This window comes from Lethenteron reissneri, chromosome 13 (genome assembly GCF_015708825.2).
Source record: "Lethenteron reissneri isolate LAM-NWPU_2019-01 chromosome 13, ASM1570882v1, whole genome shotgun sequence".
Classification (NCBI taxonomy): Eukaryota; Metazoa; Chordata; class Hyperoartia; order Petromyzontiformes; family Petromyzontidae; genus Lethenteron; species Lethenteron reissneri.
Window position 1 is genome coordinate 8,665,342 of NC_083791.1, and position 22,950 is coordinate 8,688,291.

At 55.5% G+C, this 22,950-nt stretch overlaps 1 protein-coding gene across 1 annotated transcript in view; it reads right to left on the minus strand.

Moving 5' to 3' along the window:
• Nucleotides 1-5,807: 5,807 nt before the first annotated feature.
• Nucleotides 5,808-22,950, minus strand: part of LOC133341945 (uncharacterized) — a 163,187-nt gene continuing 146,044 nt past the window's right edge. Inside the window, exons 4-7 of the mRNA XM_061550788.1 lie at nt 15,147-16,082; nt 11,917-13,086; nt 10,292-11,798; nt 5,808-9,641 (exon numbers count right to left, since the gene is read on the minus strand). Of these exons, the coding sequence (XP_061406772.1) occupies nt 8,461-9,641; nt 10,292-11,798; nt 11,917-13,086; nt 15,147-15,323 (4,035 nt within the window). The 5' untranslated portion in view covers nt 15,324-16,082 and the 3' untranslated portion in view covers nt 5,808-8,460. The remainder of the gene's footprint in view (nt 9,642-10,291; nt 11,799-11,916; nt 13,087-15,146; nt 16,083-22,950) is intronic.

Consider the following 22,950-nt stretch of genomic DNA (forward strand, 5'->3'; position numbering starts at 1 on the left):
ACACGTGGTCTCGCCGGACTCGTAGTGCCCCCCCCCCCCCCCCCCCCACGTTCCGTCTGTTCCTCACCACCGTTTATTGCATTAGCCGGGGTTTATTGATGTATCCTCGTAAATGATACGTTAAAGATTAAATGCCGTTTGCTAAGTTTTCGTTTTAATAATATATATTATACCAGGTAAAAAGCAATAGAATACTGCAATGAATGAGAAATGTGGCTATATTTTTTCGTGTGGTGGTGGATTTTCGTTTTTTTTTGTGTTAATTTTTTTTCGTAAAAAAAATTACCGTGTTTTTTTTTCTCGTTGTTGTAAAATAACAATAATAACGACAATAGCTGTAGTACTATAATAAAGGCACGGGATAATAATTGGGAAAACGTCACAACAATAAGATTATCATCATAACGGTAATCATGATATGCCCAGTGTTTTGGTGAAACGCGATAGTTTATGCAATCTATTAAAAAAAAGCTGCATTAAATTGTTTTTTTCCCCCCATTTCCACTTTTTCCAAAATAAATCGTCTCTGCCTCTGTGTGTGTCTCACTCCACCTCCACCTCCCATACACAACGCGGACTCAAGTACAATTTCGGTGGACAACGAATACCTGGGGAATGCATTGCGACGATGTCACCCCTCGCCGTGAACCCTTCACGCGCGCGCGCGGAAAAGCCAAAGCAACTTGCAAACAAAATCGCCGCTCGCTCATCCTCGCGTTCATCCTTTTTCTCTTCTCTTGCTTAAAGGCAACAAAATTAAGCTTAGAAACAAATATGTAAAACAGTGCACCCCCCCCCCCTCCCATATCTCCATCCATTGGAATAGTGCAGCAATAAGTCACATTTAACTATACCGCATTCACTCTAGTAGAGGCGCACACAATTACGAGTTTAAAATAAACGAAAAAAAAGTACTGGGCACGTCGTCTTGACCGTCTGGTTTGTGGCGTTTTTGTTAAGAGGGCTATAATGGACGACTTGGGTAACAAGGAGGTGGCTGAGTAGTGCAACTTAACTTGACAAGGTTGAGTTTTGTGAATACAAAAAAATCCAATTATCCGCCGCTCCCATTCTTTGTATTATCCGCGATTATCAATGGGGGATTTTGTTTCTTTGACCAACGCTCTCTCACCGCACCGCCACCATTCACATCACCGTGGTCCTCCTCTTTGCGAAACGGCTTCCTGTAATCCGCCAACGCGTTCGCGGATAAGCGGGAGTGGATTTGGCGGCGGAGGGGTCCACGGATGATCGATCCCCGTCCCCCCCCCCCAGCGATCCCCGCCGTCGGCGCGGCGGATAAGAGGATGCTCGACTGGCTGGTGCTGCTCTTGGGTTGGTTACGACTTGAAAAAAAAAATATTTTAGCGACGACGAAGAAATAAATTACAATCGGGGTGGGAAAAAAACGAAAGAAGTGCATAAATAGTTTTGGAAATGTAACGTTTTTTCTTTCTTCTCATGTTAAATATATTTAGTTTTTCTGAAAATAAATACGTACGGTAATCGAGTGCGCGCCTATTATAATGAGCTCACGTGAGTCGCGGAACAAACCCGGCTTCCTTCCCACGACCACCACCACCACCCCCCCTCCACAACCCCCATCACCATCATCGTCATCCTCCTCGCGTCTCTCGTGCCGACACACACCACGACACACACCACACCACACAGAGGCGTGCGTGACAAATGCACAAACTCGCACGCCAACAAACGCACCCGGCATCATGCGGACATACAAAAGGCAAAAGGTCACCACACACCCCCGTGTAGCCTTCACAGACTGTTGGGGCAAGTGCTGTTTAGCGAGCACCTACGAAGGCCGGCGCGGCACACGAGGGGGGTGGTTGGCCATCACCACGCCCGACCGCCTTTGTCTCTCCAGTGGCGATGTTTTTACAACGCCGCATCATGGTACTCAACCGTTTCAGATATTCGCCACCGATATTGACCGCGAGCGGCATGTTGGACCTCGGCATTTGAAGACGCACGCCCGTTGAACATACGCACATCACCACACGCATCAAGACACCCAAAGCAGGCACATCAAACGCCCAACGCGGACACGTGGCGATCCATCGATGCAAATCCGCTGACGACCCGCTAAACGTCTACGTCTAACGTGCCCGGACATCCGCCTCATTTACACCTGCCAACAAAGGCCACTGCCACCTCCCCCCCCCACCTCGTCGCATGGACTTCAAATAAAATGCTTTGTGTGCCACCAAGCGTGTTGGCAAGTACAAAAGAAACACTTGGAAAGTAACATCGGGAGCCGTTTTGATTTTCTAGCTAATTGGCTGTTTAGTGCTGTGCAATTTCCCGACGAATCTTGATGTATCCACAGATGTGTCGGCCACACACGCGTCTGCCACTGAATCCTCCGAACGCACGCTTACACGCATTGCACGCACTTTATCACCGTAAATTGCTTTTTTTCGTCTTAGAAAAAGAAAATGTTTTAAAATAGTGCTACAATCATAAACCTCGCGCCTGGGTTACAGCTCAGTCACAGCTATTGGAAGCTCCCATCAATATCCTTTTTTTACTTGATCCTATTATTTTCACAACAATAATCAGTATTACTCCTCGATCTTTAGTGCCAAAGGAAATTCAGTTCACGATTTTTTTTCCCCTAAATCCGTGCAAACTTGCTTAGTCCCTAAAAAAAATAAGACACGTAAAAAAAAAGTGCATCGATACAGAGTGAGGGATTTCCGATTCCATGTTTGACATCTGTCTGTGACTTTGTTTTTAAGGTTTGGCCGCGTGTGTCGATGAGACACAGGAATTGGTTTCGACAGCCGCGCTTTGCTTCTCGTTATCTTATCTTTTTTTTTTACTCCGACAGTCGCGTTGTGCATCGTGGAAAACTTCCCCCAAAACTCTGCGTTTCGTGTTCACATTCGTAAAATACGAGAAGGGCCCCCTCTCTCCCGTCTCTCTCTTCACGTTCAAATTGTTCCACGACGCTCCTCCATCGAGGCGCATAAACCCGCACGGCCGCCGCGCCCCCCCCCATTCCCACGCCGACCCAAATTCTCCGCGGATAAACTTTGTCATTGTCCATCGTTGTGCGTCGTTGCTCTTCCTCGTTCAGCGACCGCCGTTGTAAGTCGGGCGTCGATAATTGATCGAAAAGACGGTGAAAGTAACGACGACGCTAGCCCCCCTCCTCCTCCTCCTCCATCGTTCTCGATCTCTCTCTCGCACGCTCCGTCACCCCCGCCGCTCTCTCCCCCCACCGCCCGTCCACCCAGCTCCTCTCCGTTTAAAGCACCGTTGTGTTTTAGCACCGGGGACCACTCAGCAAACGCTGCGTTGCTTCTGAGCGCGATTATTAGGAGCACGCTGGGCGGCGTGCGTTGCTGCGTGTGTGTGCTGCGTGTGCGTGCGTGCGTCGGACTCTTTTAACGGTGATAATGGTCGAGTTAGAGTAAAGTTTGTGTTTGTGCATACATATCCTCAAAGTCACAAATTTGTCCCTTTGTGAAAAAGGCAAGCGAAACGAAGATTTTTGATTGAAGGGCGATCCATTTACAGACACCCCACTCCTTTACAATGACCCTCTGAACTTCCTTTTCAAAAGGTGGTCGAGCGCCGTGAGGGTGGCGGCCAGGGGTGACGTCTTACGGAGGAGAGGTGCGGATAAAAGACGCAATGAACGTATTCTTGAGTTTGGTGGGAGATATTGTTGGAGGCTTTCGTGTAAAATGTTGTTTACCCCATAATGACTTACTGTCGTAATGACAGTAGAGTCTCCATGCGCTGTGAGTAGACTGGTGGCCACGGCAGGTAATGACAGGGGAGTCAGCTGTGAGTGTGAAGGGACTGGTGGCTACGGGAATGTTCGAGAAGGGGGGCGTGGCCTCGTAGTGATATAAAAGGGGGAGATGCGCGGGAGACTCGGGGCTGTTGCGGTGGGGCTCTCCGCCTGATGTCAAGTGTCAACGTGCCTTCAATAAAGTGCCATCTCAAGAAAAGTGTGTCAAGTCGTCATTATGCTGTTTTAGTGGAGTATCTATAAATGGATCACGCTGCATAACTAGGATCGCAGGGTCTATCCCCCCTGTCGTCGACCGGATGTGAAACGCGAGTCGTAGGGCGAGAGGGGTTGAGCTCAAATGAGAGTCGATGTCGGTAGGAGGGGGGTGCGCGCGCGACTTGCAACATCATCGCAGAGAACCCAATTGCCGTTGGGGGGCGGGGGTGTGGGATTCGTTTGGGCCATTAACCCAGAACGTATTTCCACACCCGGGCACGCGACCGTCCAGTTTGCAGCCTTTCGTTCTAAACCGTGGCCACGAGTTGCACACGATCACCACTTTCAGTCTACCACCGCTCGGTGAAAAAACAACACGGAATGTTGGGCTAACATTGGGCCACCGTTGATACAACGGTTCCAACCAAGTGCCAACTTTGGAGACGTTGCATTTTTACTGAGCAGTGATCCCCGGGGGGAAAACAACGAGATATTTAAGCTCTTGCTGTGATGGCGTAACTCGGCCCTTGCTGTGTAAAGTTGCCCATGTCTTTGCAACACGGAGTGACTTGGTTTCGATAACTATTTTGAAATAAGTTGCTGTTGTACGAGCAACATGCGCTCCGATTGGCTGGATGGGGGGGGGGGTCACGTGGCTGTCATGGCAACGCTCGATCCAACATGGCTGCATTGATGCCATGCACGTGACTTTTGTGGAAACGTGTAACAATGACGGACGAATCCACGGTTGTAAAAGTTAACGGCACACAAAAAAAACCCCCTCAACTAGTTTATGATGTATTGTTATTTTTCATTATTTATTTCTGTAAAATGTAATTATTTATTTATTTAATCCTGTTAAGAGTTGATCTAGTACGGCGGGGTTCGGCGACCAAAATAAGGATAGCCATTTTTTCTCTCAAATTCGGCAATAAAAACCAACCCAATATTTGAAGAGCCCAAAGGCACGCGAGTAACGTCACGAAGCCGTCATAATTAAAGAGAAGCGCTTCGCTCCGGAGCCGCAGACTGCCGACCCTTGACCTAGTGCAAGGGTCAGTGGTAGAGAGTTCAGGGTGCTGATGGCTCGTGTGGCATCACCCACGCCCCATTGCTATTGCCAAATGAGGGGCTTTCACATTTGTATTTGCTCGTCCCTACTTCTGCTGTTCACAGACCTCTGCACCCCAAGCTGAACACAGCACGGATACGGGGCAACAACGATGTTTTGGGAGTCAGGATTCCTATCAGAGTTATACACTGACCTTGCAATAAACAAGAATGAACTCTGAATTCAATACATCGAACCCCAACGATGTTTAAGGTCAGTGTTTTAAAACTACAAAATAGTTTCAACTTCTTGTAGAGTACGATGTTGCTTGAGATCTTTAGACAATAGACTGAGAGGCCAGTCCCTGATTGGGTCTCTAGACAACAGACTAACAGACAGGTCCCTGATTGGTTCTTTAGACAATAGACCGATAGGCCGGTCTCCAATTGGGTTTCTAGACGACAGACTGCCCCAACTCGGTTCAAGAAGGAACACGTCACAGCCGAAAAGCGGCCCACGAAGTTTAACCGCTGAAAGAACGCTCCAAGTCGAACACAATGGCACTCTCTCATTTCCATCGATCTCACTCCACCGGGGCTACCGACTGAGTTCCCTTCCCTCTCCCACTGCTAGCTGACGAGTGTAACCCAGATGCCCCCCTTCGGCTTCCGCCCCCCCCGACACCGCAGCCCTAGCGCCGTGTCTCTCTCGATAGCAACCTGTGTCGCCTAAAACCCCCCCGCCCCCTCCACCAAGTCCCGGGACCTTCCCAAGGCCGGTGGACCCAGTTCGCACCCGGGTCCGTTTGTTTATTGCCACGCGATTCCCCCCAAAACACTTCCGAGAGCTGCCCCCCACGCCACCTCTGCTCTCACATTAGTCACCCAAACCCCGGCGGCCGCGGTGGTTAAAGTGTCGGATGTCGTACGGTTTTAGCGTACACGTCACGAGAACCGATGCCGCCGACCGAAAGTTTTTCGACGGGTTTTCAGTTGTTGCTTTTTGTTTGCAAAACACCTGCCAATTCGCACAAAGGCAGTGGATTTAAAACCGAAGAGAAGTCAAAGTGAGGGGAAAAAAAAGATAAACCGCTTAATGTTATAGGCGTAGTTAGTATGAGTAACATATGAGGAAACATTAATATCCGTTTTAATACGATAGTTATCTGTATACTGCAGGCAGCGATGTTAGCTCACGACAAAAAAAATCGACGAAATAAAAATCCGTAAAACCGTCAAAGAGAGAGTTTGTATATCCCGAAAAAACACTGCTCGCCCGCATCTGTAGCCACTGTGGGGAAAACACGCGAGTACCCACAATGCAACTGTGTTAGTATGTACGCTTCGTATTCAAACAGGCACAGATGTAGCCACCAGACTGGGCTTAATACGCGGTATTTTAACAGGCACCTTACGACTAGGCAGCTTAAAAATGAAATATTCCAAATAAAAATATAGTGTATTGAGTCTTTTCACGGACTGCTTCTTCTCTCTCAACTAAGTTTTGCTTTGCTTTAAAGGAGGGGTGGGGGGGGGTTAGCTTCACGAAAGTCACCCGGTCAAGAGCCACTGACGGCAAACACTTGCAAAAGCCACCGGACCATAGGACTTTACCTCGTGTGGCTCATACCACCACCACCACCGCCACCGCCGCCTTATAGAAAATGCTATTCAGGCACAAGACTAGCCAGCTAAAATCCAATGAGCACCTCTAAACTAACGCTCTGAAAATATATACTCTGCACGGTCACTGAACACCCACACTTAGCAGACGTTAAGCTGGTAACCGTAGCGTTTTTTTTTGTTAAATCTTAAGTGTTATTTCTTTTTTCTCTGCTTTCGTCAAACGTTTCGTTTGTTTCCGCTTTACAGGCAGGCACCGCTGTGCGACACCTCAAGTAAAAGCGGGGGGGGGGGGGGGGGGGAAATGACGTGTTAACACTGAAAAAAAAACGAACGGACGAAAATAACGCCACGTTTGTCCACGTATTCCGTTAACATTGCTACGGCCGGCGGGCTCGAAAAACCTCGTCTCTTCGTCTTTCTTTGATCGCGTGAGGATCTCCTGCCGCTCCTGCCGCCATCGCAAGCAACTGGCAGCGTGCCCACGGACGACCATCCCGGGCACGCTCGCTCTGCCATACGCCCCGCGGTGGCGAGGAGACGTCAACTCCCTCGGCCTCGTGTGCAGGAGGTCGTGGGTTCGATCCCGACCCTTGACGCCTGCTGCTGCTGTATATTTTGGGAGTTTGCATTGTCACTCTCTCTCCCCGTGGTCGCGTGGATTTTTCTCCGGGTCCTCCGGCTTTCCCCCTCCACATTTAGAATCAAAATCACCAATTTTAGAGCGTTTGGCTGGTGTAAATTTCCAAGTGATAAGCCACTTTGTTGAGCAATCATTTGTCATAACCAGGTTGCTTCTGTAAAAGAGCTCTTACAGCTCAGTGGGCCTTACCTGGTGAAATAAAAACTAGTTTTTTTGTTGTTGCGATATCCTATTTGTTTAAGTTTATCTTTTTTTGTTAATTCCCAAAACAGGCATTCTGTTGTAGCCGACTACGCCGGAATAAAACGAGGCAGCGTCATCTTCCCCTCGAGGCGCTCCCGAGCCAAAAGAAAAAAGTCGTGATGCGATTCGAGAGATAGTTTCCACGACGTGATGGGAACAAATGAGCCCAATGCCGGTGTCGGAATCGATAGCGTTTGTTAAATTAGGATTAACTGTTTGAATTATGTTAACCGCTGGCGCGTGCCTTGATAAGAATCGTCAAAGAGAGAGAGAGTGTGGGGGGGGGGGGTGGGACCCGGCGTGGAATTCTCGCCGCTACCGCTCCCGGCCGGATCGGGAACGGTCGCCGGCGCTTCCGAGCGACGGCTGGCCGTGTGAGGTGTCACCGGGGCGGAGGCTTCGAGTTCCTTGTCGCGTCGCAGCAAAGCGAGATAACCCACAGGGCACTCGCTCGCTCGCTCGTTCGTTCGTTTGCTCTCCACCCCGCTCGTCCGCTCGCTCACACTCCACCTCGCTCGTTCGCTCGCTCTCCGTGAATGAAATGAGAGAAAGGCAACGGCCCCTCCCCCCATCCACATTTTTGACCGATTATAAGAACAAAATAAAAAAAACCCTGCAGGATTATTTCTTTCAATCTCGTCAAAAAGAAAGAAATAAAAATGCGAACCAAATTTTTGTTGTTGAAATAAATAGGGAAAACCTCATCCCCCACGAAAATAAAAAAACTCCACAGTGACGACAGAATGACTCCAGTCGCTCTCGCTCCCGCCCAGCGCCGCTCTGGAGGGCGTCTGCAGATCTGTTGCGATGGGTCTTCACGACGTCTCGCTCATCCTCTCCATCCCTCGCTCGCTCGCTCGCTCCTCCCCTACCCTCTCCCTGTCTGAGGAGGAGGAGGAGGAAGTGCAGATCCACCGGCCTAGCCGCTCGTGACGTGCATGCGCACGTGCTCGTTGAACATCTCGAGCGAATGAAACTTGGCGGGGCACACGGAGCATACCAGGAGCGTCGGCGGTGCCACGGGGGGCGGCGGTGGCGGTACCGCCGCCGCAGTAGGGGGAGGAGGGCGGCAGTCTGTGCCGGGCGGTGGGAGGCACGGTGAAGCCGGCAGTTGCGGCGTTTGCGGCGGTGGAATATGCGGCGGTGGCGGCAGCGGCGGCGGTGCTCCGATGTCGCACCGCTCGTCGCTGCTCGGGACGGGAGGCGGGCACGCCCCGCCGGACGGCGCGGAAAGCGGGGGCAACGTCGGCGGCGCGGACGACAATGACGTGGCGGGCGCCTGCACGTCACGCGGCTCCTCGCTGAGCGACGAAGAGGACGACGACGAAGACGACGACGACAACGATGTTGGCGGTGGCGGCGGCAAAATTGCCACTCCCGGCACTGTGAGAATACTGCCTACGCCGTTGCCGGAGGCCACGTAATGACCGCTTCCAACGTTGTTGTTGTTGCTGTTGCTGCTGCTGAGCAAATTAATGACGATATTACCGTTGTTGCCGTTACCCACAATTCCACCGCCGCTGTTACCCACAATTCCGCTGTTGCCGTTCGGCGATATTTCCACGACGGACGAAGCCGGCGCCGCCAAAGCTGCTCCGCCAGACGCCACGGCCACCACCGCCACGTTCGCCGCCGTCGCCGTTGCGTCGCGGTGAGCCCCCGCCAGACCGGCGCCCATCACCGGCGGGAGCCCCAACGCTGCCGCCAGCGCCGCCGACGACATCAGCGACGAAGGCGCGGGCGACGGCGGCGCCGAAGAAGCGGCGGCAACGACGCCGACTGCGCCGGTGGGCAGAGGAGGCGGCGGCGGTAGGACCGGCGCGGCCGCCGCGGCCGCCGCGGCCGTCGCCGAGTGGAGCGCGGAGTGGCGCTCGAGCAGCGTCTTGTGCGAGAACTTCTTGCGGCAGACGGCGCACTCGAAGGCGCGCTCGCCGCGGTGCAGCCGCATGTGCACGTTGAGGGAGCTCTTCTGCGTGAAGCGCTTGTTGCAGACGACACACTGGTACGCGCGCACGCCCGTGTGCGTCACCATGTGCTTGATCAGGTAGTCCTTGAGCGAGAAGGAGCGCCAGCAGATGCCGCACTGGTGGGGCTTCTCGCCTGGAGGGAGGGACAAGGGGGAAGGGGAGGGAGGCGCAAGGGAGAGGTGAACAGGGGGCGGGGGGGGGTTAGGTGTTGGTGTGTGTGCATGTGTGTGTGTTGGTAGGAAGCGTTAGTGTCGAGGTTGGCGATGCCACGCTATGGACCCGATTCCCGCTCGTAACCAACACTAGCTGTCAATATTTGAAGCCGGCACGAGTTTCCCGTAGGTTGACTAAGCCTCAAACGAGTACCTGGTGCGTAAAAACATCGCCACTGGGGAGACAAAGGCGGTCGGGGGTGAATGCTGGCCACCCACCCCCTCGTGTACCGTTCTGGCCTTCATAGGTGCTGCTCGTGGACAGCACTTGGCCCAACAGCCGGGGGGGGGGGTCTTTGGTGACGGTGTCCCGGCCGCCCCAACAACAACAAAACAACCGCCATTGTGCCAGGCCATGTGCACGTTGAGGCCACGCGAAGTGTCGAACGCCCGCCGACAGAACGTCCCAGGGCAGACCCCCCCAGGTGCCACGGGTCGACTGACCGAGATGACCGGCCCGACGTACCACCTGCCCCCCCCCCCCCCCCACTGTGCCACCTCGCTGCGCTCTAGCCGGCCCGGCGCTCCGCTCGTCGCCGTGAGCGGCGTCGCTCCCTGTCCCCCTCCTCACCTGTGTGCACGAACATGTGCTTGACGTAGTTCTGCTTGGCGGTGAACGTCTTGTTGCACAGCGTGCACTCGTACGGCTTCTTCTCCCCGAGGCGCACCACCAGCGGCAAGCCCTGCAGGTTCGACCGCGCCGCGTTACCCACAATGCCGCCCGCGCCGCCGCCGCCGCCGCCGCCGCCGCCCGCAGCGGCTCCCACTTGCTGCACCGAGAACGGAAGCAGCAACCTCTGCAGCTGGTGTGGCCCGTGCTGTTGCTGCTGCTGCTGTTGCTGCTGCTGCTGCTGTTGCTGCTGCAAGCCACCCTGCTGGTGCTGTTGGAGAATCTGGCCGAGCCCCTGGTTGTGGGAGCTTGTGCCTGCGGCGCCGCCTGCTATGTGGTGGCTGCTGTACGTGGCCAGCGCCCCCGGAGCCCCCAGACTTAGGAAGGACGTGAACGGCTGGTCCGTACGTCCCAGCTGCTGCTGCTGCTGCTGCTGCTGCAAGGTTTGATGCGAATCCAACTGCTGCTGTTGCTGCTGCTGCTGCTGCTGCACCTGATGGTGGTGGTGCCCGGACAGTGCCGGCTGAGCAACGGAGAACTGGTAAAGTTTGGCGCCGGAGCCCGCCGCCGAAGAGTGCGACGCGAAGAGGGCGGGAAAGTACCCCACCGGCGTGGTACCGGGCGGGCAGGCTGGCGTTGCTGCGGCAACGCCGCCGCCGCCGCCGCCCAGCGCCAGCGGCACCCCGAGGCCGGCGCCGCCGCCCTCCCGCTTCACCACGTAGAGCTGCGACGGCACGCACTGCGCGCGGCCCTGCATCGCCGGCGCAAACTCCAGCGCAGGGGGCGCCGCCGCCGTCGTCGGCGTCACTGGCGCCGACGCGCCGCGGCCGCCGGCGGCGGCGGGGGGCGCGAACGCCTCCCCGCCGTCGGCGCCGGACGGCTCGGTCCTCGACGGCGCCAGGCGGTTCTCGGCCGCCAGCAAGCACAGCCGGCGCTCGAGAGAAATGGCGCCCGGTGCCCTGCGCCCGGCGACGTTGGCGCAAGCCCCTCCGTCGGAGGTGCCGCGCGGCGCGAGCGGCCAGCCCTCGAACGTCTCCTCGCCCCTGACGGCGCCGTCTTCTGCCGGCGCGTCGTCGTCGTCCTCCTCGTAGCCGTTCCCACCCCCTCTCCCGTCGTCGTCGATGGCGTCGTCGTCGTCGTCCTCGTCCTCGTCGTCCTCGTCGTCGCACTCCTCCCTGGCGGAGCCGTCGAATGCCCGCTGGTCGCCCGCCTGCGCGCCGTCCTCCCCCTCCATCTCCTCGTCGCGCTCGGCCCCGGTGGCGCCCATCTCGTCGTCGCGGGGCAGCCGCGCCATCTCCTCGTCGTCCATCATCATCATCATCGTGGCCGGCGCGTCGTCGCAGCGGTGCCCGTTCTCCGGCGCCTCGTATCCCGGGGGAAGGTAGCGCCGCGCGTACCCAAAACCGTAGCTGCGCCCGCCACCCCTCCCGGCGCCGTCGTAGTAGTAGCCGCCGGCGCCGCCGGCACCCTCCCCCGCCTCCTCGCACCCCGCCCCCCCCGCCTCCTCCTCCTCGTCCACCGCCTCCTGCTTGATGACGACGGAGGGGATCCGCACGGGCCGCGGCTGCTTGCGGCAGTGCGACTCATGCTTGCGCCGCGGCGACGACGACGGCGAGCGCCGCCTCCGGGCGCCGTCGAAGGGCCGTCTCCCCGCCTCCTCCTCTTCCTCGTCGCCGGCGCCGCAGAGCCCCTCCATGGAGCAGGCGCCGTCGTCGCCCACGCCGGCGGCGCCGGTCTCCGGCCACGCGCGTCCTGACTGTATGATGTAGTAGCGCCGCTGGTTGGCCGTGGCGGCGTCGCTCGGCTGCCCGTAGCGGGCGGTGGTGTAGTAGGCGGCGCCGGTGGCTCCGGTGCCGGCGGCTGCGGAGACGGCGGAGACGGCGGTCGTCTCCCCGTCGCTGGCGCTCTGCGCGGGGGAGCCCGGCGAGTCCGGCGTCCCCTGCGCCGAGTCCGGCTCCCCGCGCTCGCCGCGGCCGCCGCCCTCCTCCTCCACCGCCTGGCACCTCCATGCCGATCTCGCAGCTGTTGCGCGGCACCACGCCGGCGTTCCGCAGCGCCGCCGCCGTCGCCGCCAACGCCGCGTAGGGGCCCCCGCCGCCTCCGCTCGGCCGGTTGCGCGGGTGCCCGCCGTGCGCCAGCGCTGGCGCCGGCTCACCGTCCGGCACGTCCGCGGCCCCGAGGCACGGCTGGCGCCCGTCGGACATGGCGCCGAGGCTGATCTTCTGCTGCTGCTGCTGCTGGATGTGGTGTCGCTGGTGACCCTTGGTCGCCGTCACGAAGCCCGGGCCGTCCTGCGCCGACTCGAGAACCAGCACCGTCGACGCCGCCGCCGCCTCGTCGTCTTCGTCGTCGTCGTCGTCCTCCTCCTCCTCGTCGTCGTTGCCGTTGCGCGGCGCCCCTCGACCGCCCTCCACGTCGCCTCCGGCCGGCTCCGTCGAGCGCCGGTCGCCGCCGGCGAAGGAGGCCGCCGCGGCCGCTGCAGCGGCGGCCGCGGCGACGGTGGCCGCGGCGTCGTCGCCGCCGCCGCGGCGGTCGGACGAGGTGACGCGCGCGGCCACGCTGCTGGCGATGATGCGCGTGCACTCGTCGATGACGGACTTGATCTGCAGGATGCTGGCGGCCGTGAGGATCTGCAGCGCCTCGCCGTGCGGGAAGCGCAGCACGCCGCTGTACATGAAGTCGACGAGGCGCTGCACGGAGCGCGGGGTCACCACCGCCGGGATCTCCACCTGGCTGTAGCCCAGCAGCAGCTTGTCCTGCGGGGACGGGCGACGGGGAGTTCATTAACGACGAAATTCATTTGCAGGTAACATTTTTTCTTCAGGCGCATCCGCCGCTGCTGCGGCCGCACAGAGCGAGGGAACGCTGCGAAGAAATCGGTCCCCAGGGGGTGCAGATGACATGGGGGGGGGGCGGTCAAAACACCGTCAGGTCACAAAGTCAAAAATCCCCCCCTCCTTGTAGCCTTCACAGACGTTTGGGGCAAGCGCTGTTGGCAAGTGGCACCCCCCTATAGCCTCAACAGACTGTTGGGGCAAGTGCTGTTAGCGAGTGGCACCTATGATGGCAGGACCGGCACACGAGGGGGTGGGTGGCCAGCGTCACGCCCGGACCACCTTTGTCTCTCCCCAGTGACGATGTTTACTACACATCGCACCGGGTACTCATTCGAGGCCGAGTCAACCTGCGGGAGGCTCAGGACCGGTTCAGATAATCGTCACCGGTGTTTGCGGCCTCGAGCCGGAATCGAACTCGGGTCGCCGGGTTTTAATCGCGCAGCGCGCCAACTGCTGCGCCGCCACTCCCCGCGCACACACACGATCCTACGGCCAATGAAAGCGATGAACTCTGAGACAAAGAGACGGGAAAAGAAGTGCGTCACACGAGGCACACAACAGGTGGGTGGGGGGGGATGTGGTTAATCGAAGAAAATTGCTCGCGAACGGTGCGGAGAGAGACACAAAAAACAATGAACGAGACCGCAGGACGTTGCTGTGAGCGAACGCGAGAGGGTCACGAGGCACGGGGACGAGGGGGGGGGGGGTAACTGTGGAACCGCAACAAGGAAACGCAAACGGCCTTCATTGAAAACACTCGAACGACAATCATGGACGGATAGAGCGACAGGCAATCTCACTTTAACTCAGACACACGGACAGGTCATTACAAAGAATTAATCAAAGACGGCAATAACATTCACCACTAAGTGGTGGGGATGTCACCATTTGCCACTTGAGCCAGGCTAGGTGCACTCTGAGGCCACTTGTAAGGATCGAAGGCTCGTGGGCACGAGGTCACGGCACAGGACCAGGTGCTCCGGGTTGACCGACTGAGATGTCTGACTGATGCACCACCTGAGCTCCCTGCCGTGTCACCTCGCTGTGCTGCAGTCACCCTGCAAGCTGCCTCCTATCGTGAGCGGCGGCGGCGGCGAAAACAAGGAAACGTGACGGCCTTCATTCAACACGACGACAATCCTCATCGTCCACCCCAATGTACAAAAAAAACGTTCTGACATCGATTTAAAAGGCAACTGGGACAGCGAGGAGAGTGTGGGGAGACAGTTTTTGTTGTTGTTGTTGTTAAACAAATCCACAAGCTGGACCAACCCAGTCCATTAAGTGAGCCTTCACAACTGTTTTTAAAACAAGGCCAAGTCAACGCGGCGAAGGCCCTGTCCTGCCGTAACCAGGCTTCTCAAGACTCACGGCATCCCAGCAAAGGTAAAGGTCCCCCCAGTAGCCTTAACAGTGTTGAGGGCAAGTGCTGTTAGGGAGTAGCACCGATCAAGGCCAACACGGCATACGAGGGTGTGTGATGTGACCAACACCCCGCCCAGCCGCCTTTGTCTTCCCAGTTCTGGCGTTATTTTCACGCGGCACCAAAAGTACTCATTTGTGGCCGAGTCGACTCAGGGTAAGGCTCAGTCCCGGCTCAAGATGTTGAACCGTGAGCGATCCCTCCCCTTTTAAAGCTTTCGTGACTGCAGGGATTCCTCTTCTTGGTTCTTTCGGTAAAGTCACGTAGAAGGGAAGTAATACAATAATAAAAATAAAACATAATAAAATAAAATAATTCTCACGACGTTTCGGCTACAACGCAAGCAGCCGTCTTCAGGTGAAGAATGGTGAAGAATGTTCTTCACCTGAAGACGGCTGCTTGCGTTGTAGCCGAAACGTCGTGAGAATTATTTATTTTATTATGTTGTATTTTTATTATTTTATTACTTCTTTTCTACGTGACTTTACCGAAAGAACCAAGAAGATGGATCCCTCCCCTGCCGCCCCCCCCCCCCGTCATCCGCCGCGCGGCTCACCTTGAAGAAGGGGCTGCTGGCGGCGAGCACGCAGCGGTGGGCGCGCAGGCTGGCGCGGCTGCCCTGCACGCTCACCGACACGTCGCAGAAGTGGCCCCGGCGGCGCTGCTCGCTCAGCTCGCCGAGCACGGCGCTGCTGAAGTTGTGCAGGCTGATGTGGTGCACGCGGTCCGGCATGGCGTAGCGGCCCGGCGTGCGGGCGCCGGCCGCCGCCGCCGCCGCAGCCGCAACCGCAACCGCCGCGGCCAGCGTCGGCCGACGGCTGCGGTGGTGTCGGGCAGGGCGGGTCGGCTCGACGGCGGTGAGCCGGTGCTGTCCGGGGGTTGCTGCTGGCGGCGGCGGCGGCGGCAGAGGGAATGATTGAGATTGGATAAATGAGCTGCGGTGGTTGTAGTGATCTGGTGGCGAGTGCAGTAATGATTATGAATTAATTACTGTGGCCGTTGTGTTTCTGATGATGATGATGATGATTGATGAACGAATAAAGCACCAGCCCGTGATTATTAATGAATTGGGTATATTAACCGTAGCGCAGGGCGATAGCGAACGAACGAACGAGACGTCAGATGGTTAACGCTCCGACGTCCGTGTCAACTTATTTTCCCAAGTGCAAAAAAACGAAATCGAAGCGTCGCCGACTCGAACTTCCGCTTGGCATTAACTGCCGTCCGATGAGACGTGAACAAATAAAAAAAAATGAAACGGAACAGGCGCGACGGACAAAAATAAAAATTGCGCAAGGACGTAAAAAAAAATGTTCGCGAAATGTATTAAATATTTTTAGGAGAGCTAATTTTAATTTCGTTCATTTAACGGGAGCACGCTGGCTGGCCAAGCGACGAAGATGACAAAGAGGAGGAGGAGGAGGAGGTGGCAGCGGCGGGAAGGACGACGCTGTCTGCACGTCCGTTCTTCCGAGCTTTTTATTGTCTTGACCTGCAGACAGCAGATAGTGTAATATTAACAGCCAGCACAGAGAACAAATTAACATATTAATATGGGCGAACTAAGGCGAGCATAAAAAAAGGCGCTCAGCCATAACAACGACGACAACAACAACAACAATAGCAGCGGTAGCAACGGCGCAACGATTGAGCGACTGACGAAGTGCGTATCGATCGCATACATCGACACGCGCAGGATCGATCACGTACCACAACTACGCGCGCACCGATCGCATACCACGATGACACGGAGCGCTGATCTCACATCACGACGACGCGCTTGCCGTGTCATCGTCTGCACCAATATCGACAGCCCTGAATGCCACTGCCTTCAGAAGAGTTGTAATGTGCAATATGTTGCTTCCTCATTACAATGCAATTAATGAAGTGTCGATCGTACCATCAGGAGGTCCCCATATCAGCTGCGTAACTTGTCCTGTTCCAACCGTTCTACCGACGCGGGCATCCCTGGATATGCCGAACAGATACATTCCCGAAAAGATATCCGCAACAGCGGAATTCCGTATATCGAACCCTATTTCCCCCCGTTCGCTTCCATTGAATCATTGGAGATGCGTTCCTACAGATAAAACAATTGGGCCTCAAGACGGAGTAACTAATAATAAAATCATACTTGGGAACACGGCAAATACCTTCATTCATCGATGATTGTAGAATAATACTCAAAGCAAAATTCAGTGCTCATCCACTGCTACGAAATGGACCACGTGCCTCGCCATCCTGCAGCTCGAGGCAATCCCCACTCCTGCCCGACGCTTCCCATCCATCCTACCACGATGCCACAGAGGGCAATCCGCCGGCCCGGGCCCGACCTCGGCGGTTCCACCTCGCCGGGCCTTCATCCCACAAATGGCGATGTGACGTTCAGACAGAAGCTGACGGGATGCCAAAGGAGCGCTGTCCCAAAGCGGGATTCTTGGTAGCCTCGAACACCCACCGAATGAGCACGTGTGGCTACGTACGGTGTGAAAGACGTTCAACACACGGCCACTAATCACCACCACCACGGTCACCGAAATTATCCGGGGGACTCACCGATGGAACTTACAGACCCAAGGTCGACAAGCGCCACCACCACCACCACCCTACCCAGCCCAAGCGTGACAGCGATGTCACTTGACGTCACCAGTGGCAAAGCCGTGGCTGGAAAACTTCCCGAGGCGACGTTGCAAAGCGTCGGGTCGGATCGGAGGCTTCCCGCCGGCAGGTGCTGCTGCTCTCTTGTTTTGTTTGTTTGTTGCTGCGGTTGTTTTAAATCACAACCGACCGACAACAATCGCGCAAACAATCTCGCTCGGCCACTGCGGTCGCGGATCGCTGGGCCATGGCGCCGCCACCGCCGCCGACGACGAGAAAGGGGCCCACGACCTAAAGCCACCGGAGTCTCGCTGCTGCTGCTGCTCGTTTGATGGAGAAACAACAACAACAACAAAAGGACACGAAACCCTCTCGTCAAGTCCTCCTCCACCCCCGCTACTTGTCGTGGGCCGGCAGATCTCGGACGATGTCAACGTACGGGTGGAGGGGGAAAAGTTCAACGTACGTAGCGAGAGAGAGACAGAGAGAGACGGAGAATCGAGAGAGCCGAGACAATTCCTCCCGCAGCCCACGTGGTGGCGATGCTCCCCTGAAAATGAGTCCACGTGCTCAGCGAGTCGGGTTGGGTAGCACCCCACCACCACCACCATCACACTCCTACAGCCCCCCCCCCGCTCCTTCCCAGGGCACGTCGTAAGAACGGCAAGTGGCCTGTGCTCCAGACACCTGCACGTACAGGGGGAGCGGTGGTGTAGTGGCGAGCGCACTCCACTGCCAGTTCGCACGACCGCCACTTCTAAACCAAACTATTTTTTTCTACCCGGTAAGGCCTCCCACTGAGCTGCTCTAGAGCTCTTCCGTTTCCAGTAGCAACCTGGCGATCACACGAATTGACGGCTCAACGAAGCGGCTTGTTGTCGTCATCCATCGTCGTGTGGAAATGTATCGCGGCAGCCAAACTCCTCTGAACGCGTGGTGACGTCCATTCTGAAGGGGGAGGGAAAAACCGGGAGGACCCGGAGAAAAATCCACGCGACCACGGGGAGAGAGAGACACGGAACACTCAAAATTACACAGCAGGCGTCAGAGTCGGGATCGAACCCACGACCTCCTGTATAGCAGGCGAAGCTACCGTGATGATTTTCATTTCAGTTTCAGTTTCATTTATTTGGTGTAGCCCTGTGAGCCATTTGGCTCTTGGATCGGGTGCAACCGCAACAAACAAAAAACAAAAACACGAACAAGAAAACATCTTAAAGTGACTGTGACTATGTGCAAACAGAAAATCCAGGAAAAGACAGCAAAATATTGCAGAAAAAGCACCGTACACCAACGCTGTGTGCAAAAATCCCAGTGTGATGCAAGTCAAACAACAACGATTAGAGAGAGACGCTCAAACTCAAAATATACAGCAGGCGTCAGCGGTCAGGATCGGATCCACGACCTCCTGTATACCAGGCGAGGTAGTTCACATCTCCTAGCCACCGTGATGATGATGATAGAGAGAGACACCCAAACTCCAAATATACAGCAGCAGGTGTCAGGATCGAACGCCACGACCTCCTGCACAACAGGCGAGGTAGTTCACATCTCCTAGCCACCGTGGCGCTCCCAGCCACGGCACGAGGTCTCGAACTGGCCCTGGGCCTCCCCCCGTAGGGTTAGCTGGTCTTGGCCTCAAATGAGTACGGCAGTGTGTAAACAATTATCATCGGGTGGGGGGGGGGGAGAGACAAAGGTCAGGCGTGGTGCTGATAAAGGGGCCACCCCATTGTAGATGCTGCCCTTAATAGACGCCGCTCGGTATAATACCAACACCTGCTCCAGCAGTCTCTGTGTAGGGCTATCGGCGGCGGGGTCCCGTGCGGGCGGCGGGACGGAGACGAGATCTTTGTCTCGTACAGCAAAGTCTGCCGTCGTAGCCGTGTCCACGGTTGGCACCGCGACCCTGTAGATATTCTCCGGGGGGCTGCATTCAGAACATCTTACTTTTATTAACTTTAAGTTTTTACCCACGTGACTTTACCGAAAAAACCCTAAGAATATGAATCCTTGCAGTCACGAAAGCTTCAAATCTAGAATTCAAAACATCCCCAACGCCGGTGACCCCCCCTCCCGACGCCTACCGCCTTTTGCGAACGAGTCACTGGGACCGTACGGAGACAAGATCGACTCCTCGAGGTTTACGTGAAATTCGCCGGCAGCGCATCGCCGACTGCGGGACGACGAGCTCTGGGAGACGCGCCCAGCGCTTGATTTCTCACGGAATGTTTTTTGTCATTCTCCTTCTTCTTCTTCCCGGGTCGACGGTCCCAGGTGCGTGACCCTGAGCCACGGCCCGCAGCGAGGGGGGGGGGGGGCAGAGGTCGCAACCGGGTACCCGATACCCGTACCCTACCCGATACCCGGCTACCCGAACCCGGCCGGGTACGGGTACCCGTTTGCAACCCTGGTGCGGCCGGGTACGGGTAAGGAATCAAAACCCGTTTGCGGCCTCTGGGGGGGGGGGTGGGGTGCAGACTGGATGTGGCGTCGCTAGCGCGGACAGAGCCCGGCTAGAAATGAAGGCCCTGGAGATGGTAAGAAGAAGTTGGGAAGATGGGAAGAAGTTTTCGAGACGATTTGTGCCCAGAAAGAGAGAGAGAGAGAGAAATCGTGGAGGGGATGTCACTCGAATTTGCGAAATCCTCAAGTCGCCCCGATTGTCCTGATGAACGGCCCCACAGACGAACGTTTCTTTTTCAGAGGGGGACAGATACACACAGATGCCCCCCCCCCCTACTCGTACAGAACATCAATACACTATCGCGTTACATTCATGCACAAACATTCATATTTGTGCATGTACCCCTAACCCGGGCGCTGTATCCGTGACTCAAAACATACGGTTGCCTTTGTCCATGTCCATTTGTTGAAGGTCCGTCTAAAGTCACGATGAAATGTCTGCGTGTGCGTGGGGTGTGTGGTGCGTGGTGTGCGCGTAGGGTTAGCGGTGACGCAGTGGTGAGCGCGTTGCGCTACGAACCTAGCACCCCGAGTTGGAATCCTGCTCGCTGCCAACAGCGGCGACGATTATTTGAGGCGGTCGACTCAGCCTCGAATGCGAGACTCGGTCGCGATGTGTAAAACGTCGCCAACTGGGGAGACAAAGGCGGCCGGGCGTGGCGCTGGCCCCCCCATCTCTTCGTGTGCCCAGCCGGCCCCCATAGTTGCTCACTAACACCACTTGCCCAAACAGCCTATTGATGCTATACGGGGAATTTTAGTTTTTTGTTGTTGCATATGCTTACGGCTTTTATTCATCATCATCATTATTATTATTGTGTCGGGGCTGTGTGAACGTTGTGTGTGCGCGCCGCTCGGTGCAACGACTCAGCTCCCTGGCATCGAGGGTTGAGAGGGTTGGAGCCATTTGTGGTGGGAAAACGGCCACGGCACAGAGAACGCCAGACAAAGGTCCTCTTATAAATCTTTTTTTTAGGAGGAGGAGGAGGAAGAGGGTGGGTGGGGGTGATGTTGGCTGGCAGAGCGAGAGCCGGGCGAGCATGGCATAGGGAGCATGTGACCATCGCCACGGTGACAGAGTGAGTCAGCAATACGAACACTTTGTGATGCCATGAAAGAGGCACGGGGAGAGGGGGGGAGGGAGGAGAGAGGGAGGGGGGAGGAGGAGGAGAGTCCCGTGAATCAGACGGACAGATTGACTGATGTGCAGACACAAGTAATCGAAGGATGGATATTGCTGAGTGATGGGCACGCGCACAGGGATTGATTGGCAGACAGGTGGACTGACAGGCAAGGGTGGCTGATGAATAGAGAGAGAGTGGCCGACGGACGGACAGATGTAAAGAGTGACTGATTGGCGAACGGGCAGACGAATGGGTGGTTGGACAAACAGACAAACAGACAGGCAGAGGGGAAGAACGAGGAAAGTGACTAATGGATGGATAAACTGACTTGATGGACAGACGGACAGATAGAGGATAGACTGAAAGACAGAGAACTGATGTACAATGGTCAGACAGACACACAGGCAAAGATATAAAAAATATATATTAATAGGTTTTATCCAGGCAACAGGCGGACCGGATCTTGGATGGATAGAGCAACAGGCACTCTGAGTTTAACTCAGACACACAGACAGGTCATTACAAAAATGAATCAAAGACGGCAATAACATTCCCCACTAAGTGGTGGGGATGTCACCATTTGCCACTTGCGCCAGGCTAGGTGCACTCCGAGGCCACTTGTAAGGATCGAAGGCTCGCGGGCACGAGGTCACGGAACAGGACCCAGGTGCTCCGGGTTGACCGACTGAGATGTCTGACTGATGCACCACCTGTGCTCCCTGCCGTGTCACCTCGCTGTCCTATCGTGAGCGGCGGCGGCGGCGAAAACAAGGAAACGTGACGGCCTTCATTCAACACACTCGAACGACGACAATCCTCACCGTCCACTCTCCACCCGCCTTCCCCATCCCTTTATCTACACAATGTAGAACAAAAACCTGAAATCGATTTAAAGGCAACAGAGACAGAGAATAGAAAAACAAGAAATAGATACAGTGTGGGGCACAGTTTTATTTTTTTAACAAATCCACAAGCTGTACTAACGCAGTCCATTAAGTGAGCCTTCAAAATAGTTTTTACTGGTAGGAACCTCCTGGTTACACCAGCCCACAGAGGATTATTGTGTCCGTCCGTTGTGCATCCAAAAATGGGAGGGGTGGGGCTGGATGGTGAGGGGAGGGTGGGGAGGAGCTGGGTGGGGAGGTTGGGGAGGGGCTGGGTGGGGGGTGGGAGGGGTGGGGCTGGGTGGGGAGGGGCTGGTCACCCCGTGGTGCCCTTATAAAACTCAATGTTTAACCTACGCACGCCGGCTTGTGCCCGCCCTCACAGTCGGGCATATTTGCGGAATACACCACGCCGCCGTTGACCCTGCCCATTGACCGAGCAACCCAACGTTCCTACCAGCTCCCTCTGCAGGAATGTGTTAAAACCAAATCCACGTGGCGAAGACCCCGTCCTGGAACAGCGAGACGTCTCAAGACTCAACGGCATCGAGCAAAAGAAAAACATCCCCACTCCTGTTGCCTTAACAGACTGTTATTATGGCAAGGGCTGTTGGCGAGCACCTATGAAGGCCAACACGGCACATATGGGGGTGTCTTCCCAGTGCACCAAGTAACTAACCTAAGTTTCGATTTAAAGCTTTCGTGACTGCAGAGATTCATCTTCTTGGTTCTTTCGGTAAAGTAACGTAGAAGGAAAATAATAAAATAATAAAAATAAAACAGAATAAAATAATTCTCACGACGTTTCAACCACCCTCCTGTCCGTAGTTCCAGTGTTATAGTTTGACCTCCAACAGGCCAAACTCAGGACAAAATGAATCTCTCGGCAGATTTAATGATAAATTACGTTACATTTTCAGGCCCATGTACGAACATATTGGGCATGGCTTTGCCCAAATACGGTCTTCGAAGAGTGATCAAGCTGTGATATTTTGAACACGTGTGTCTAAGTGATTGATCTATGACAGTTTGAACACGTGTGTCTATGTGATTGATCTATGACAGTTTGAACACGTGTGTCTATGTGATTGATCTATGATATTTTGAACACGTGTATCTATATGATCGAGTAGTGATCAAGCCATGATATTTTGAACACGTGTGTCTACGTGATTGATCTATGATATGTTGAACACGTGTGTCTATGTGATTGATCTATGATATGTTGAACACGTGTGTCTATGTGATCGAGTAGTGATCAAGCCATGATATTTTGAACACGTGTGTC